The 19145-nt window shown below is 42.5% G+C and overlaps 3 protein-coding genes across 4 annotated transcripts; 1 reads left to right on the plus strand and 2 right to left on the minus strand.

Annotated features, from left to right (window-relative positions):
* Positions 1–224: 224 nt before the first annotated feature.
* Positions 225–5223, minus strand: ecd (ecdysoneless homolog (Drosophila)). Its single transcript, XM_085799779.1, has 13 exons — positions 4811–5223; positions 4593–4710; positions 4377–4464; positions 3831–4009; positions 3541–3733; positions 3271–3399; positions 2779–2904; positions 2552–2637; positions 2366–2469; positions 1614–1872; positions 1364–1431; positions 1055–1263; positions 225–934 (listed from the first exon to the last, which is right to left on the minus strand). Exons 1-13 carry the CDS (start codon positions 5013–5015, stop codon positions 695–697), a joined length of 2004 nt encoding a protein of 667 aa, XP_085655905.1. The 5' UTR covers positions 5016–5223; the 3' UTR covers positions 225–694.
* A 321-nt stretch (positions 5224–5544) lies between these two features.
* On the plus strand, positions 5545–15513 carry fam149b1 (family with sequence similarity 149 member B1). Of its 2 annotated transcripts, XM_085799788.1 has the most exons (16): positions 5545–6061; positions 7282–7398; positions 7943–8087; positions 8777–8925; positions 9083–9226; positions 9911–10069; positions 10180–10361; positions 10453–10595; positions 11325–11393; positions 11954–12066; positions 12387–12611; positions 13306–13429; positions 13623–13748; positions 13896–13977; positions 14573–14710; positions 14889–15513. In XM_085799788.1, exons 1-16 carry the CDS (start codon positions 6015–6017, stop codon positions 14969–14971), a joined length of 2046 nt encoding a protein of 681 aa, XP_085655914.1. In that variant the 5' UTR covers positions 5545–6014; the 3' UTR covers positions 14972–15513. The 2 variants fall into 2 exon arrangements, with proteins under 2 accessions (XP_085655914.1, XP_085655915.1); XM_085799789.1 differs by lacking the exon at positions 11325–11393.
* Positions 15514–16217: 704 nt separating this feature from the next.
* On the minus strand, positions 16218–19027 carry dnajc9 (DnaJ (Hsp40) homolog, subfamily C, member 9). Its single transcript, XM_085799790.1, has 5 exons — positions 18680–19027; positions 17370–17510; positions 16799–17053; positions 16505–16591; positions 16218–16400 (listed from the first exon to the last, which is right to left on the minus strand). Exons 1-5 carry the CDS (start codon positions 18851–18853, stop codon positions 16296–16298), a joined length of 762 nt encoding a protein of 253 aa, XP_085655916.1. The 5' UTR covers positions 18854–19027; the 3' UTR covers positions 16218–16295.
* Positions 19028–19145: the final 118 nt, after the last annotated feature.

The following is a 19145-nucleotide window of genomic DNA, read 5'->3' on the forward strand; positions in this document are numbered from 1 at the left end:
TTTTTGTGTTTAAAGTATCGAAACTCAGATGTTTAACTGGAAGAATTTTTAACCAGATGAAGTTGCCCTTGAATGAATTTGACTGCTTGTCAGATGAGAAAGGGTTGATAGTTAAATGTCGCTGACAGCATTTTGTGCGAGTCTATGTGTGCCTGAGAGAATCTGTAGAATTTAAATAAAGTGAAATGATACAAAAAGTTTATCTGCAAAAATATTTATTCTGTTCCATCCATCGATCCTAACATCAGGAGCCATGTGTTAAAATCTACAATGAGCTTGATCAGAATGAGGATTTGCTGTAGATTATCTTCTGTCAGTTTTATTATCCCTTCAACAAACATGGATTTCAATGACAAGACTGTGACGAGGCTGCTTGTTTACATTTAGAGCGAAATTTGCTCCCTTCTACAAAACATACAGTACAGTCTGTTGTGTGTATATATCTGATAAGAACTGACTTCTGTGCAGCTGCTAGGCCTACACACACTAGTTTACAGTCAACACAATGAATGAATGTAAACAAAGCCGAGGTTTACAATGAAAACTCCACAGGCACTTTAACGCCAGCGAGATCTTTGGCAACAGAAGTGCCGTCAACATGATGGAGGCGCCCTGGTAGCGGCTTTAGGTGCTGCTCCTTGTTGGGTTTCATTCATCACCTTTTTACTCTGACGGGGGGGGAAACGAGGAGTCGTCATGACGAGGAATCGGAGTTGGGTGGGAGGTGAAAGCCCAGGCTCTGCAGCAGGTTGGAGGCCGGTCCTGCCAACCCGTCCTGGCAGCTCAGGGACTCCAGCAGGTTTGTGACCAGGTTGAAGTCCACATCAAGAGGCTGGATCTCTTCCTCCGCGTCGTCCGCCTCTCCCTCCAGTGGGAGACCGCCTGCGGTGGACGGATGAGGGGAGCCACCGGTCATGTCCGCTTTGCTGTAGTTCTGCAGAGAAGACATATAGAGGAAAAGAATTGGTTTCGTAGCTACATTCAGGACGATACGTGTGCATTATTTCACTTTTTGGAAGTTAATGATATCATGAGTTCGAGGCCGTAAACTTACGCTGTGGTTGAAGCTTTTTCCAATGTTAGTGCCCATCAGCTCCTCATCCATTTGGTCCATGTATCTTCTCAGACTGTCCAAAGTTTCTGTCCTGTTCATCTCTACGTGACCAGAGGACCCATCTTCTTTCACTTCTTCTTCTTCTTGCTCCTCCTCCTCCTCATCATCATCATCTAGATCGTCTGAATCTAACTCTTCGTCTTTACTTCCTATAGAAATGTAAATACAGGCACATTCAATTAAGAATAAAACATGGCAGGTTTCTGGGAGTATTTTTTTCGTTCCATATCTTTCAAAACGTCCACATACCCAACAGTCTCTCCAGTGCGTTGGCCATGGACCCAGCCTCGAAACTAAAAGGCTGAGATGAGTTGCTCCTAGAATAAAAAGAAACATGTGAAACCTGAACTGAAACAATAGTAGTGAGGCAATAATCATTTAAACAAAAAAAAAAAAGATAGATATGGCTGAAAAACCACTTTATTCATTGACATAAATGTGTCTTTGATGAGTTCACAGTCGAGGTCTAATGGCAACATCAGCAGTCAGTCTGTCTCACCAGGGCAGTTCAGCTCCCTCATGTGACGACATGGCGCTGAGGAAGTTCTTCATCCCCTGACTGACTGCTACCAGGCTGTAGCTGGCCTCCTCTTCCTCCTTGTCATCCTCTGTCTCCTTCCTCCTCTCCTCTGCACCCGTGGCATGCTGTGTCTCTTTGGTGGAGCTTGAGTTTTGGCTGCCAACATCAGCCCTCCCCCCACTCCTCTCCTGCAACATACGCTCCAAATCCTGAGCTGTGATATCCAGCCAGCTGTCACCTGGAGACAGACACAAAGAAATATTAATTATGGGAAATGGTTGAAAGAGAGGAGGGTAGAGAATGAAGGACATATACCAAATGGACAGACACTGAAAGGAACTGGCAGGAAGCCGGAAATCCCAGGTGGCAGAGACAATGTCTACTTTCTAGCAAAGTCATATAAACCTTGAAATTCATTATTTATAATCAGTATAAACACATTTCCAAAAATAGACAGTACTCTGCATTAGGACATAGGTGAAGTTCAAGCAGGGAGCAAACATAGATGCAACTCAAGTGAGCTTCACAATCTCCAAAATCATCCAGAGGGCAAGATTAACAATGCTCAATTACAAATGCAAAAATCTTCTATGTATCATTATTACTAACAATGTGCACACAAATGTTAGTCATAACTTTGGACTGTCATTGTGATGAATCCAAGATGACAGTATTGACACAAATGTGTTTCATAGTGGGGAAGAAAAGGACAAAGATGCATTTCCACTCACTGTCCTCTTGGGGGAGCTGTGACTCTTGTTTCTTCAGCTCCTCTATGTTGAAGGAGTTGCAGCTGTGCAGCAGCTGGAGAACCTCCTCACCATGGGACAAAGCACTGACAACACACACAATATTTATATTCAGACACGCACAACTGGATGTTACAGGCATGCATAATGACACAGCGCAGTCCTCACCTTGATTTTGAGGTCACAGACTGTTTGAAAAAGTTTTCTGCAGATCTTGTCAGCTCCCTGTAACGGGCTGAACCCTCCAGCTCTCCCTGTGTTTGACAACAATAGCATCAAACAATTTAATTTTCTACAACTTAGCAATACAAAGGTATTTTGCATCTATTAAGCCTGAAATGTTAAGCATCACCAACTCTTAACAATCACTATTTATTTTATTTAAAGTGACTAACCCGGTAGTAGTCGTTCCTCTTCAGACTGTCCATGAAGCTTTTCCACTGAGGATTACAACTGATGGGGGCATCAGGCTCTGATGATGGCAGCCTGCACTTGGAGCAGAGGATCTCAAAGCCATGTGCCTGGGGACAAGGTCACACACACACAATGATATTAAATCACTAACGAAACTAAAAACAAAAAATAAATTGCATAATTCATTACAAACAAAGGACAAAATCAGAGAGAAAATGAAACACTAATATGGGGTGTGTGTGTGTGAGTGTGTGTGAGTAAGACTGTGGATCAATGTGCTTAGAGTATGGGTGCTTGAAAAGGGTGGGTATTGTTGGCTTTGCCTTACTGTATATGTGTTGTATTATACATGTGTTACTTCCTAGGGTGTCACATTTCACATAATGTAAATGCAAAATGCATGTTTTAACACTTGGTTCTTTTTAACAGATATGTGAATAAATAAATAAATGAATGAATGAATATTGGCTCACCAGTTTCATGCCGAGCTCATGGGCTTTGTATTGGGGATGAGAGCGAGGGGGCAGCGTGAAGCCACTCCTCCTGTCTGGGGTGAACTGTTGCTGCTGCAGCTGGGCATACAGGCAACGGGTGAATGTCACCTGCAAATATATATAGAAGTACAAGGTCTTGAAGGCAGAAACATACAAATGAAAAACTAGAAACAGAGATACTTCCTGTAAAGGAGGTCAGCCTCCTCTCTTTGCTTAAACCTACAGTAATAAATGTTTAAGTGTAGTTACCGAGGTGAGGACTCTTGTATCAGGAGGAAAGGTCTTGAAGCTTCGACACGCCTGCAGATCTATTGGATCTCGCAGGTAGAAAGCTGACACTGCAGGTGCAACTAGGTCTGGTCGCTGTGCCAAGACCTTGGCAATGCCTGCAGGTATGAAGCAGTGGGCACGGTGGAGACCTGTTTTAATCTTCTCTGGATACCTAGGTAGAAAAAATAAATTAATATGTTTTTTTTTTAGTTCTGGCTGTTAATAAGATATTCTAATGCAGTAGTATTTTTTTTAATGCACTTTCTAACCCCTCCAATCGTTTCCTCAGGACTACAGAAATCTTGGGACTCGCCCGACAGGCATCCGGGTGGGTGGAGAGCAACGCTAGGGCCTGTCCCACAGTGGGTGCAACATCCTTTGAGATGCCCAGAGGACTGGATTTGGAGGGACAGGGCAGGATATATAACTCTCCCCTATGGAGGAAAACCTGCAAAAGAGATTAAGCAGAGCAGAAGTCATGGATGGTGTGAGGATAAATTAAAAAGAGTCATGCCAGTGCTTTTGCATGTTATTGATCCAAGTTACATTATCTATGTCTTTGCTGCTGAGAAACTTTGCACTTACATCACTGTATGATTGTACAAAATAAAATGTAAGATTGTCCAGTGCATGAAAAGTGTGTTTTTCTTGCTTTTCTGTGTTCTCGGAAGTGCAAAAAAGAATATTTGGGAAAATAGCCCCAAGTCCAGTATGGTTATTTAAGCAGATACAGTATGTTAATCAGAGAATTGTGATGAAATATTAAGAAATCAGTGGAAGATGAAGGAGCACCATCACCATAACTGGCATCTCACCCTGTTTTCACTTGTGTCTGGATTCAGCCACTTGGGAAGATAATCTGCTGCTTCAATCAGAAGAAACTCTCCATCGTTATCCTCAACTCTGCACACACAAAATAAAATAATGATAGAAGAACATAGCTGACAAAATATTGAAATGGTTCAACGCTTAAGCATTGTAATAGGACAATCAAATAATTATTATGTTGTACAACATATTTTCTATTTCACCTGGCTGCCAGCTCTGGAAAAGCCCCTGTGATTTGCTGCAGGAGATAAACGATGAACCACTCATCTTCCACATTGTCCCCAAACTGAGTGCTACCTCCAATGTGAGCAGGTACACCACCTGTTAATGAAAGGAAAATACAAACTGGTAACATTAATAATCACTGCTCCAATATTTCCATCAGTTCATCACTGGGAGGTGTTGACAATAAAGACTATACCTTTCTCCGGATGATACTTGAGGTTGAACGCCTGATGTTGCCAGATGTACTGGATCAGGAGCGGGGCGACCTTTGCCAAAATCTCCTCAACAAGGTGTGAGAGCCGTTCCTCGGTTTGCTGTGAGGATGAACCGTCTGGTTGGACCAAGAAGAGTTTGTACTGGACCATGTCCTCCTGAACCATTCTCCTCTGCAGGGCGTCCATTGTAGTGAGATGGCCGACTTACTCAGAGATATCCCGATAGTTGTCTCAGGCAACCTAACTTTGAGTTCCTTTTAAAATTGAATGTGTCAACGCAAGAGAGAAAAACGAAACTTCACTTATTTCTACTTACGTTGCTATCACGCCATCTGCCACTGTTTAGGTCCTACCGTAAATCCTGCTCGACTACCCCGAACATGCAACAAATACGTTCCTACTCTATATATTAACAAATCTCACTTTACAGACAAAACAACCAAATTAATAAAGAATTAATTTAGGAAATCAAATTTTGAATTCACAAAATCGAATAATGTATTATTATTACACAATTCTTACTCTGACAAAAGCTAAGCGGAAACATTTCAGGAACGCACAATCACGTCTTCGCAAAGACTTCTGGGAGTTGTTGTTCAACACGCAATGGTGTCGCGGCTATTTTGGGACGGTTCCGAAATCCATTTCCCGTGAGACCACGGGCGGACGAAGCTGCGTATCCATGACAGCCGTGTTATTGTTGTTGGCGGACGGACGGTGCTAACATTAGCAAAGATAAAAGTCCTCTGAGGTGACAGTGGCTAGCGGTAATAACGTTACACGTAAATTAAATTTTAAGACAAAAACTAGGATGCCAGTTTAGTGTAGCAAGATTGATCTAAGTCGGAAAATGTCTCTTTTAGGAGTCACACAACGCTGCCTGAGCCTTTTTGACGTTTCATCCGTGCGTCCATGTAACGTTATCTAGCGTGTTTTGGGACGTAGCCTCCTCCTTAAAAATTAGCTTAGGCAGTCTATTAATAAAAAAACACCGTTAGCATCTGTAGCCACAGTCGCAGCCCTGTCCAGCTTCCTTGCACTAAAGTGTTGTTTATCTGTGGACTGGAGGAAATGTCAGCCTTCTTCCTTCCTCACTGTTCCCAGCGAGTCCTGGAAACGGAGGCAAGAATGAGAGACGGAGGCTTGAGCCTATAAAAAAAAAAAAAACCCAGAAGACGAAGGAGGATGATTTCACGATATAACAGAAGACCTGTATCGCACAAACTTGAAATGTGAGTAACAAATATTAAAAATTTTGTTTTGTCCCACGCAGAATTTCCTGCTGTACCAGCTGAGTTGCATTTACGGTTTAGCAGTATGATGGCCAAAACCGAGAGACCATTTAGTATATAGGCCATTACACTCCTGAACACATACACCCTCACACTTTGATATATTTTGCATTTCTGGTTACATTATTAGGTTTATATTATAAATACATATATTGTAGTTTTTCTTTTATTTATATTTCTCTTATTTATTTCACATAGGAGCAACCAGGAGACATTTCACTGCATGTTACTCTGTGACTTGTGTATGTGACAAATAAAGTAATCTTGAGTATACAGTAGATATTTTCTCCAAGCTGTCACACTTACTGTTATTCTACAGTGGGCATAGTGCGTTAGTTATCCCTAAAAGCCTTCAGTGGTCTTCATTCAATACGTTTCTCATAAGCAGAGCTTCAAAAAGGATTGATGTTGTTAATGTTGTTCAACACTTTTGACATGGCCTCAGATGGATTATACACTTTAATTAATTGATTGTTTTGTAGTTGTTTTGTTATGTATTAATGAATCCACCCAGTTTCTGATGTTTATCCACTTCCAGCTTGCGTTTAATGGTTTAGAAGGAGTAATTGTTATATCCTACATGGGAACACTCACAAATATTTATGCATTCATGTTATAGACCACATTAGGCCAGCTGATATGTTAATATCATCCATACCATGGCTAGTATGACTTGCCGTATACATTTATGCTGAACGCTGCAGAAACCCAGGCTATTGAATGACTGTGTAAAATAATATTCTTATTGATCCAGCTGATAGGACATGGTTGAATTCAACTGGAACCCATATATTAGCTTTCCTTGTTTTCATAATAAAATAAATAATAAACTTTAAAGTTTTGTATTTAGCAGGCTATGATATGCATGAACAGTATGGTTTTGGAGCAGATATATTGCAGAGGAGAGGATTATGATAAATATGAACAAAGATCAGGGACATATACAGCATCATCATTATGACCATAATATAATTTAGACATCCAGTCTGTTTCACTATCTGCTTCTCCAGTAAGGAAAATCTCAGTGTCATAATTTCATAAAGCTGTGTCATGTTATTGCAACAGTAAGGCCATTACTGACCATAAATACATCATTTGTATTCTCCACCAAATCCACCCACATTTCTGATGAATTCATTTTTGTTCTGTCTCTTGTGCAGTCGTGGTTTATCTCGAAGCAGCCTTGACCACCACCCTCTCCCAGAGGAAGCAGACGATAACCAAACCCCACAGCGCTACCTCCATGACCTCCAGGAAGCCGTTTCCACTCACAACAGGTAACTGAATCCCGGTCGTTGTACAGCCAGCCAGGCCTGGGTTGTTCTGCACAGTTAAAAACCTTTGCAAGCCTCAGAGCAAGGCAGAGATGTAGGTACTCATTCCTGTGTGTTTTGTAATATTACACCATCTTCAGTGGACAACTTATTCTCAAGGTTCTCACTATGTGAAACAAGACCCTGAGAAGCAATAGATTAATTGATATCACATTGCCTTCTTCAGATGTGCAATTAAAAGAATAAATAATGAGTTGGGCTGTTAGAATATTCAATTACTTTGACATTTGCCCTTTACTTTCCACTCTGAAACATTGCCCATGATTATGTCAACAACCACCACCATTAAGACGATATGAACCAGCAGCAACCTGGTTGATATTGTGACATACGGAGTTAAGATGTTTGAATATATTGGTTAAATTCACAGCGTATGTGCATGTGATTAGGGAGTGGGAGTGTTGGAAACTGTATCAATTTACTGTGTTGAAACATAACTTCTCAAACTGCACATGAACCTCGCAACTTTCTCATTCTGTCTGTGCAGCTCAGAGACGTCTGCTGCCTCGGGCCACTCTGACTGTCCCACCGTCATCTCAGTAGACTCCAACCAGTCCTGGTCAGGAATCCACAGTTCCACAGGCACCGGTATTTCCACGGAGAGGAGCTCTGTTTTCTCCTGGGGCTACGATGTAAGTCTACTCCTGACAAAACAAATCCTAATGTGAAGTAATGATGCTAGCCCGGTTCGGCCTGACATTGTTTTGTCCTCCAGGATTTTCCCATCCTCTTTGTTATTCTGTTGCAAAGGGCAAAACGCTTTCATGTAGGGTTGAATGTCATATTTTCATTTACTTAACAACATTTGTCATCTTTTGGCAAGCCAGTGGTAAACCATAGAACAACATGCAACCAGCCATTGTATCATACCGTAGATGCCTTGATTGTCTGCTTCCTCTTTGTATATGCAAGGCCTGATTCCACTGGGTATTGGTTTGTTGTTATGCTGTGCTTTCTAGCTTCAGTTGGTCCTACAAAACTTTTCCAGGACTCAATGATTTATTTAGTTTGTTGTCCCCAAGCTGAAAAAGAAAAAAAAAAAGATTCTGTTACACAAACTAACTCACTCCCAACTCCCCTCTATCTCTCCCTTCTCCCTCTCTCTTTGGTTATAGCATATGAACGATCCACCTTGACCACAAACACACATCCCATGAGGCTGTTGGAGCTAATTGTTATTCATGCCAAAGCTTGTAGTGAGATTAAAAAAAAAGAAAGAATGGTGGCTTGTTGCCAATAACAGCAGCAGCTTTCAATCAGAACAGAGGAATGACTAGCTTTCCTCCCCGTCTCTCTTTCTCTCTCTTTCTCTGTCCCACAGGAGTTCGACAAAGCAGCGTCACGGCAGGTGCAGCAAATGTTTGAGGAGATTGACAAAGAGCTGTACGAGGGTAGAGGCAGTGGAGGCGGGATACTCCAGGGGCTGCAGGATGAATGCCAGCAGTGGGCCACACGTTTCCCACATCTACGGTATGTTACCCACTTTTTCCTACCAACCTTTAGTTGACTTTTTAGTTAGACAAGGCAAAAGGTGGGATCAAAGCTCAAAGCTCAGTGACAACTTCAAAAAAAATCCCACAAAACATGATAATTTTACTTATGTATTCATTGTATGTGTGTCACTAAGGATCTTGGGGACTCAGCTGGTGTATCCCAGCGATGAGGGCTTCCAGTGGTACGCTACATCAGGGAGAGGCAGCTCTGCCAGCAGCCCATCAGCAGGCAAGGAGAGCAGTGTGAGGTCCCAGGAGAAAGACAGAGGTGATACAGAGTAAGTCTGAACTGTGTTGACTGACTTAAGGTTCAAGGTACAAGGTATATATGTCCCTCACTGCCTAATTAAGGCTAGCCCAAAAACATTACTTGGTTGGAAATGAAACCTGCAAAGATGCAAAGACAGAATGGGTTTTATGATATAGTAATATCATTCTGTATACTCTAAACATATGAGCATTAACTAGTCATTGGAAATTCTCATTTTATGAACAGTTTGGGTCAAGTTTACCTCCTGTCACTTGGTATGAAAAATATCTGCTCAGACAGAAGTTTATGTTGGAAACTGTAGGAGCTCATGTATGTTGCTTTAATCTTTAAAGAAATGTGTAAGAAATATTATGCCTTGAGTGGCTATTGGCTGGCTGTCTAGATGACTGGTGTTGGTGCATCAATTATAGAAGAGTCCTGGCCGACTGTGGTTTTGTGACCTAGATTCTCTGGCTTCTTAATTAAGTTTATGGGACAAAGTCATGTTGGCAAACTGAGAAATAGTTTCTAAGGCTGCTATTTTAATGTTAGACTGCTTCTAACAAGGCTTATGTGTTGGCCACTTTGTTAGCACCCAACTGTGTGTGTATGTATTGTGTATACTGTAAAAGTTTAATCTATTATTTATTCAAAACAAACATATGTGGGCTTCTGTCTGTTATTAAGGTGTTTCTCTTGTCTGCGTGGAAAGGTTGAATGTGCAGGGCAGGAAAGCAGCGCTGATCAGGTCTGCGTCAGGAGAGTTGGACGGGCCTCCAAGCATCTCCAGTGGCTCCAGTCACTATAAGCCGAAGGTGATTGAAATGGAGGGTCAGATGGAGGAATACCTGGCTTTCGATAGCAGGGACCTGTGAGTAACTCGCTTTCTTCACGCTACACGCTAAAACTAAATCTAAACCTCAGCTTCCGCTCATGTGTTTTTTTAAAATTCTGTTTGCTTACGATGATTCACTCGGTCAGGGAAGACGAGTGGGAGCAGGACTGTTCAGAGTCGTGTCGGAGGCATCACTCTCTGCCCCCCGTCTCGCCATACCGCTGTCGTCGCCAAGCTGTTCTTGACCTGCTGTTCGATGACGTGTGGCAGCAGCTGGTTGGCTGGATGAAAGAGCTGGTTCAGCGCCACTGGGAATGCTGCACCTCAAGTAGAACTGAGTTTTACTATCTGACGTGCATTAGAGATAAATTACATTATCAAACGGTATCAGACTGTGACTTTACATGTGTGACTGGCAGGTGATGAAAAGCTGTCGAGAAGCTTGAGCCCTGTGCTGCAAGACTCCCAGAATCCCTTCATGCTGCTGTCCTCGCTGCCCATGACGCTGCCCAAACTTGGCCAGAGCAGAGTGGCCCCGCTCACAGCTGGCCTGCAGTACCAGGTCAGTGGACTGAGGTGTGGGGAGGGGGAGGGGGAGGGGGAGGGGGCTGAGAGGCACCAGGGTGAGTCTGGGGGAGTAGACCGAGAGCCACATTTCACTATCATCACTGTCAGCAGTTCAGGAGGGCGATTCAAAAATGGGCTGATATGAACAGATGGGTTTAAAATATGTTAAATATTATGATTATAGCAACCTCTTATGAATAACAACATATATCAAGGGTAGTTTACATTTTCCCTTCACTTTGATTATATGCATGTAACCTGGAAAGAGAATGATAAAGATTGTAAAAAATAAATAAATAAAATAAAACCAACCTGGACAAAGAGATCAGAAGAAAAAGTGATTGTCTTCAGGTTTAAATAATCCTGATTCTGTGACCTAGATGGATCACTTAAAATCCAGACCATGAGGTTTTTGCAAGAGTCACGAGTTTGTGTTCCACAGTCCACACCTATTTTTCACTCCTGCTTATTGCTCTTTCAGTCTTCCAGTGCTTCCAGTTCATTAACTTGTATCACTGTTTTCTTTCTTTCTCTCTTTACTCTCTGCCCTTTTACCTTGCCAACGTGTTCTCTGCACCTTTCTGTTCCTTTTGTCTGTTTGTTCTTGCGTTCCTCCTCTTTGTTGTGATTTCTGTCTTTATCACCCTTTATTTTTCTCTACCTTCTTCCTCCCCTTCCTCTGTACCCACTCTTTTCCTTTGGTCATGCCTTTTCCACCATAAAGAACACAAAGTCAAGGGGCTCAAAGCACAAGTCCAGACGGAAATCCAAAAAGCAGAAAAGACCCTCCACTGTATGTAACTCCCCTCACTTAGAGCCAAAATGTTGGCGTGTTGTGTGCATGCCGGCCACGGTGGCTCATTCTCTTTATCTCTAGACTAAATGTGCTTGTGCCTGTTGATTAACACAAAAGCATCACCACTGTTTGTCATTTTGATTAACTGTAACTTGTTTTCAACATGAACTACTTTGATTTTCTTTAGATCTTCCCTTTTCTTTCACAATGAGAATGTTGGAATGCTTTTGCTAGTTATTGTTTGGTTGTCTTGTGACTGTTAGTTTTGGTTGGTGGCATAGCAGATACGGGGTTATCCTGACATCACTGCATGATAAATAACCATATCTTGGAGACTATACTGTATATTTATATGAAAAGAACTAACCAAGTGGCCAACGCCCTTCATAAGATACATTTTTTTAAAGTAACCTTCCTTTCCTCTTGTATTATGCCTCTTGTTTTCTCTTACGTCTGTGTGTCCTTGACCCCTTAATCACCCCTGTGTTTTTGCATCACCTTCCCTCCCCTACCTTCCCCCTGTCTCATTACCCCCCTCATCTCACACCATTCCCCAGGCCGGAAGGGTCCCAGTTGGAGCAGTGGCGGCCCAGCACAACCTGAACGACCTCATCGTGATCCACAGCATCCCCCTGCAGCAGAGGAACCTGAGTGTGCTGGACAGAAACCAGTATGGACCAGGTTTTTACTCTTGTATGATGCAATGAGCCAAAATGAAAAAATTAAAGGCAAAAAAACAATGACACATCCGCCACATAATTTACATATTCGTAATATGGGATTTCATAGATTGAATAGGCAGAAAAAAAGATATCTGGTAGTTTTAGTTTTTCATTTACAGGTAAACACATTTCATTTTTGCAAAATGAAATGGCCTCGTGTGATGTTTTTGTCCCTGATTTTAACACCTTGTTTGGCAGAGCACACAGCCAGTTGGCAGCAGGTGGAAATGCACCATTCATCAATTGTGTTCTTCTCTCTCCTACACAGGGAGCCAGAGGAGCGGGCTTCCCACAGACCAGGCTCCAGCGTGGTTCCCTCCAGCAAACCGTGCCCTCGTCGAACCCTGGAGCAGAGCTCTTCCTCGCTGTCCCGCCCGGCGCAGTCGGCTCGACGCAGGAACCCTCCTCCTCGGACTCTCCAGCCACTGGTCCCCGGCCTGAGCCAGTCCAGCACAGCGGGATCCATGGATGAGGTCATTCGCGTTACACGCCTGTGAGTTTAAGCATCATGGGACTCCTGCCAACCCCACCCAACATCCTATCTTACTTTATACTTACTTTATACTTTATACCCCCCCCCCTTGTGCGGAGGCAGAGTGAGATTACTTTGAAAACAGACTCCCTTTCAACTCGTGCCTCATGGCTCCGAGTGGTGAAATTACGAGGGTGGGAGGCGACAGAAGGTTCATGTGTGATACCACCTTAACAGATGAACTTGTCATGAACTGCGGGCAAAAGAATAATTGTGTAAAGTCAATCTTACTGTCTCACTGTGATGTCTTTTCTTAAAGGTGTAGTTAATATACTTGTTCACTTTCTTGCCAACAGTTAAATGAAAAACAGTAAGAACACTGATTTTATTTTTACTCTTAATTGTGACAGTCAGCTGAAACACAACCTCATAAATTATTTGTTCATTTTTTGTGCAGTTCAGATATAACATCTTAATTAGTTAGCTTTTTGAGGTTCTGGTAAATGGTTCATGCTAAGGTAAGCTAAAATATCCTTAGTTTACCATAATATTTACCTGACAGATATGAGACTTTTAATTTAATACTTAATACTTCCCACAGCCTGTTTCTCTTCAGAAACAAGTATCTGTAAAAAACATACAGATAGGTGCAGCACAGAAAAATATATCTGTACTTTTATTTATTCACTTCATATTCTTGTATCTTCATCCACAGACCGACAGCCAGTGACCGCCTGACATCTCCGCTGTTGCCTCTGAGCAGAAACACACTTCTTCCCCCAATCAGCTCTGGGGACCCAGATCCATCTCACTCAGGGCAGCACTCCAAACATGCACAGGTACAACGACACCACCGAAACACCTGCACTGACAATGAAGACAGATGATAGGTCTACCAGTAATCCCAAAGTGTAAAAGATATATTTGTAAAATGTCAAAGAATATTTTTGGTCAATTTGTGAAATGTGGTAAAAACATCTGTCCCAATTTTATAAACCTGTGTTTTTGTCATTTTTTTGTCCATCTGTCCAGCGTCAGAAAGGCCCGTCCAGCCGTGCCCACAGTGCTATAAATGATGAAGCCGACAGTTCAATACCAAGAGATCGTCACCACTTACTGGACGTCTTCTCCCGCCCCAACACCACTCACACATACAGGGTAAGAAACATGTCAAGTTGATTTTTTTTTTCTTCTGACCATCAGGTTAATCAACAAAGCAGATTCTCAGATGGAGCAGTCAGTGTTATGAGTTGTATGATCAGTATGACAGGACGTCTGACTCATGCCTCCTTTTTTTTCCCTCAGTCGGACACTCCGTACCGTCGCTCTTTCACAGTATTGGACAACATTGGGCAGGGGCGGCCAGGCAGAGCGTCTGTCGGCACAGGTCAGAAATTCAACATGAAAAGTTGAATGAAAAAAATGTGGTTGGAAAACTGATATGAAATCCTGCCATCATGGCTCCCATCCTTTTTTTTTTTAATCAGATGTACACCCACAGTCTTGTCAGATTAACTATCCGCGTCCATTTTGAGGTGTAGTGAAGTCAAGTCACAGTTTATTTATAAAGCACATTTAAAATCAACCTCAGTCGACCAAAATGCTGTACAGTTATAAAAATACAATATCATCATGGACAAAATAATGATAAATAAAAACAATAAAAGGAGTAGTAAGAACTCAGTAAGTAAAAGTAAAAAAGAGTAGCAGGAGCTGCATGTTTCCACTCTTTATCTATTATTGTTTGCTAACTACTCAACTGCATTTCCACTGCTGTACTGTTAATTTCTCCACTTCAGACATTTGTTTGACACATATTATTTTTTCTATTTTATTAAACCAACAATACTGTGTACCAAAACCCTTTAAAAAAAATCAGTGTTAATTCATTTAATTTTTGTGTGTTTGTGTTTTCCTGCCTGTGTAAGAGATGAAGTGCATCACTCAATCACATGTATTTATTCATGTGTTAATTCCACCAGATTCTCTTGGAATCGGTGTGACCGGCGTCAGTCTTGGCATCAGCAGCTCATCTTTCTTGGACTCGTTTTCCCACCACCCCTTGGGGCACTCGCCCATCAAAGACGAAGAGGAGCCGGACCCACAGGCCCCTGTCCCAGGTCAGTAGATTAAAGCAGCTGATGAAATTTATTCCAGACTCAGGCTTCAGATAAACTATGAAAGTGAGAGGCTGCAGCAGCTGCTCCCAGTACAATTTACCTACTGAAAAAAAAAATCTTTTCAGGTCAAAATAGTCATTACCTGGAGATTTATTTTAATCCTTCATCTTCTGTGCAGCTCCCCTGGTGCCCGTGTCAGTCCCACCTCGGTCGTACACTCGGGGAGGCATCTCGTCCAGAGCCAGCAGACCCGGCCTGTAGTCGCCCCCCCCTCCCCCCTGACCTTCCAGACCCTCCGGCCATCCATCTCTACACAGTACAACAAAGTGCAACACTCTGCAGCGTCTGTGCCCACTAAACTTTTTCTTTTTTTTTTAATGTCTAACTCAAGTAGCATATTTTTGTCATAGTATGCTGCTTTGTGCAATTTTCTTTTTGTTTGTTAGAGGCCTATTTTTGTATTTCAGAAATCAGCTTATGTGGCTGCCAAACACAAATAACTGTCAACAGAAACTCCATCTTCACGTACAGCACAAGCTGTATGTGTAGGTATTTGTATCATGTATATATGATCTGATTGTGTATATATATAAATATTATATCTATATGTGAATGTACTGTATATTATCCTCTGCGGTGTGTTGTACTGGTAAATGACTATGCAGGGAATAACACATCCGTCCAAACAGGGATAGAGAGGATAAAAAGCACTTTTTTTCCTCTCTGATGCTACATCAGAGAGTTTGGTACTGTATCTTTTATAAGGACACAATTTCCCACCACCCTGCGTTTAAAAAAAAGAAGACATCGACCCAGAGCCTCTTAAATTGCACATTATTGCACACAGGGAAGAGAACATGAGAAGCCACCTTGTACGTTTTTTGGTCGCCTTTCTCTCCATTAAGGCTCAGTTGAGATCAGAAGAGGGAACGTGGTGGATGTCTACAAGCGCCGGCAGAACATCTCGCCTTTGCTACTACACCTCATGTGTGAACGCGAGAGGCAGTTACAGAAAAACACTTTGTAAATAACTAAGGGAATTCATTTCTCGCGTCTGTACAGAGCACTGTTTGATGTAAATGTATCTTTATTACCTGAGTAAAGCCAAGTGGGGATGCTTTGACAGGTAACATCAGGGTTACTGCACAAAGGGTAGTTTTCCCCTCAGTCATTATTATTTAAGTTATATATCCGACAGCCATGCTACAAAGGTGACAAAGCTTGAAAATCAAAAAGTTTTTCTTCGATGCATTTCCTTTGATTCCATTTTATACAAGATAATAAAAAGCTGTGTACGACTTGTGTATATAAATACAAATTTATTTGTGTTTACGAACATTGAAAACAAAACACATAAATGACAAAGACATAAAAGATGCATTTACATTTTAATAGATGTGGCATAAAAAGCTACCGAGGCCAAACAAAGGACAGTTTTATGAGGAGGAACACGAAAGGGAACAGAACACTCCTCGTACATGGACTTGAATGTCCTTTAATCTTGAGCTGTTTTTTTTTGCTACGATGAAACCTGCCACGATTTACATAACATTTTATCTGCTACAACCAGAGCCTGTACGCTCTTTCACTTTTTCTTTCCCCTCTTAGATTTCCCAGTTGGTTTGGAGTATTTTGCTTCCAGGTCAGACAGGAAACTGTTGAAATTCTTCTCTCTTGACTGCTGCCTTTGCTGATAAAGAGACAAGAAACAGTCATTGAGGGAGAGAAAACAAAACAAAAGAAAACAAAACAACCTTTTGCCAATTACATACATGTGCATCATGTGTTTGTTACCTGGAGCATCATCACAAGACTGTCGTCCTTGTCGTCGAGCCCCATCTCCTTCTGCATTTCCTCTGCTTCTTGTCTCTCTCTGTCAGCCTGGAAGGAAGGTCAAATGTAATCACATTACTCGACAAAGCTGTTGAAGACATCAGGGCCCAGTGCTTTGTGAGTAGATACTGTGTGTGTGTGAGCATATGTTTGACTCATATCTCGTGCTAAATTTACATTTGAATCAATAGAGTTATCCTATTATAGCGGCATCTCGAGAGACAATCTAGAAAAATAAATTCTGTGGCTTCTCACCCTCTTCCTCCGAGCCCTCTTCTTCTTCTGTGTCTCCTGAGTGAACGCTGGGTACGACGGGACCTCTTCGCTCTGGATGGCGGCCTCGATGATGCCGCGGAGCGTGGGCTCGTCCTCCTGAGAGCAGCACAGAGCCGACTCCATGATGGCGTCCATGTCTCCCTCGTGCTGCACGTACAGCTGGATCAAGTCCTGCCGCTCTTCGTCGGAGCCCTTGTACTTCTTCTCAAATTCGAGGATGTCCTGCACTGTGACCTGGGACATGGATGCAGAGGCAGAGCAGGTCGTCAAGACTCATTTAAAGGTGTGTGACATTTGCTGCAGAGGCTTTAAAATTATATTAATGTGTAGTTTCATAAGACCATGACAAATAAACTAGGAGAGGATGCATGAATCCACCATTACCCCATTTATAACCGTAATCCCTCAATAACAGTAAACCCTATTCACAGTGCCCTATAACATTGTAAAATTCAGAGCAACACAAAAAGAAAAAAGTGTGTGGCTCATAAATGAGTCAAATTAGTAAAGAAAGAAAAGAAACCCCCTCCACCCCATTGTGCTCCAGTACCTTAGGGAAGAGCAGCCTCCAGTGGTCTTCCCAGCAGCGGTCCTGGCTCAGGACGTCAGACTCTTCGTCCACCACTCCCTGCTCATCGTAAACAGCCCTCTGCTCCTTATCGCTCAGCACCGCGTACAGCTTCCCCAACACCTGGAGGGAACAAGAGAGAGACAGGTGAGAATCAATTTGACACACATCTGCAGCCATCACTGATGTGGAGAGATGCTAAACTGGAGACGGACCGAGGGCACAAGTTATTATGCGTTTATTTAGGTGACAAGATTTGCTATGGTACATTAGGGATTAGTTCATAGTCAAATGCTGTGATATCTTTTAAACTCATCTCAAAGAGATAAAGTAAACGCATGTCTTTGATAATGTTAGCATTTTACAGGAAGTATTGTAATTAATCCATCAGCAGTTGTGTTTACCTGGTAATTGTTGCCCCAGTGCTATAAAGTCTTATCTATCTATAATTAATTGGACACACCAAAAAGACAGCAGCATTTCCATCTGGTTATTATCCACAGTTTCACAGTCAGTTATGATTGTTAATCATTTTATTTTAAACCATCAACTGTGAATAAATACCCCCAAAGCATGGGCCATGGCTGATTTGTATAATATTCTCAAGTATGATTGATTTATCCTTCAAACTTTATAGATTTTGTCAGGCCAAAACTGATATAACTGACCACTCTGACCATTGTTTTCATTCTCAAAGGAGGTTAAATCGAAAGCAATTGGACGTAGTTATTTGTCTGGGAAGACGTTTCACCTCTCATCCAAGAGGCTTCATCAGTTCATGTACGCATCTGACCAGGCTGACCAGGCTGGGACTGGTCCATCCCAGTCCAGGACCAGTCCCAGCCTGGTCAGATGCGTACATGAACTGATGAAGCCTCTTGGATGAGAGGTGAGACGTCTTCCCAGACAAACAAGTCCAGTTACTTTCGATTTAACCTCCTTTGAGATACTATGGCCATGAGAATATGCTCAGGCTTATTGTTTTCATTGTGTTTCCTTCTATCCAAGTCTCATTGATCACTTGTCTTGTGACCCTCCGGAGGGACCAGATATTTGTATACAGTATTAGGCCACTAATGTAAAACTACTTCCAAGTAAACAGTAAAATACTGTAGAAGTAGAATAATTAATTGATACCATAAGCACGCGGCTGCCACTAGGACTTGATCACATTTACTTAAGCAGGATCGTGGTGCAGGACTTTCACTGGTCATGGAGGACCTATACGTTCATTGACACCGTGGCCCCCACACACTGGTGGGTAGTGGGGTAGTGGATGTCTGGCAGCTCACCTGAAACTTCTCCGTGGCCAGCGGGTCGTCGGGGGCTCTGTCCGGGTGGACTTGGAGCGAGACTTTATAGTAGCTCCTCCGGACCTCTGCCTCGGCCGCGTCCTTCTTGATGCCCAGCACCTCGTACAGGTTCGGGGTCTTGAAGAGCTCCTGACACCGCTCGAGCAAACCCATCCTGCTGCTGCCGCTGCGAGGTTTCCCCGGTAACAGGTTTAATCTCCGAGGCGACCGGAGGAGTTAGTAACGGCCGAGTTTAACGTCTGTAGAACGTCTGTAAACTCGGCTGTTGTTTGTTTTCTCGCTGTGTTGATTTGGCGCGCTAGCTTGTTGCCGCACATCCGTACGTACGGCGACGTGCTTACGTAACCAACAAAGACGACCTCTCATTGGTTCCCAGTATTGACTACGTCAGACTATATTATGAAGACTGACTACGACGGATTTTTTTCTTAAAAAAAAAAAACTA

Source organism: Trachurus japonicus, chromosome 15, assembly GCF_045865225.1.
Source record: "Trachurus japonicus isolate A0001 chromosome 15, Traja_1.0".
Taxonomy (NCBI): domain Eukaryota; kingdom Metazoa; phylum Chordata; class Actinopteri; order Carangiformes; family Carangidae; genus Trachurus; species Trachurus japonicus.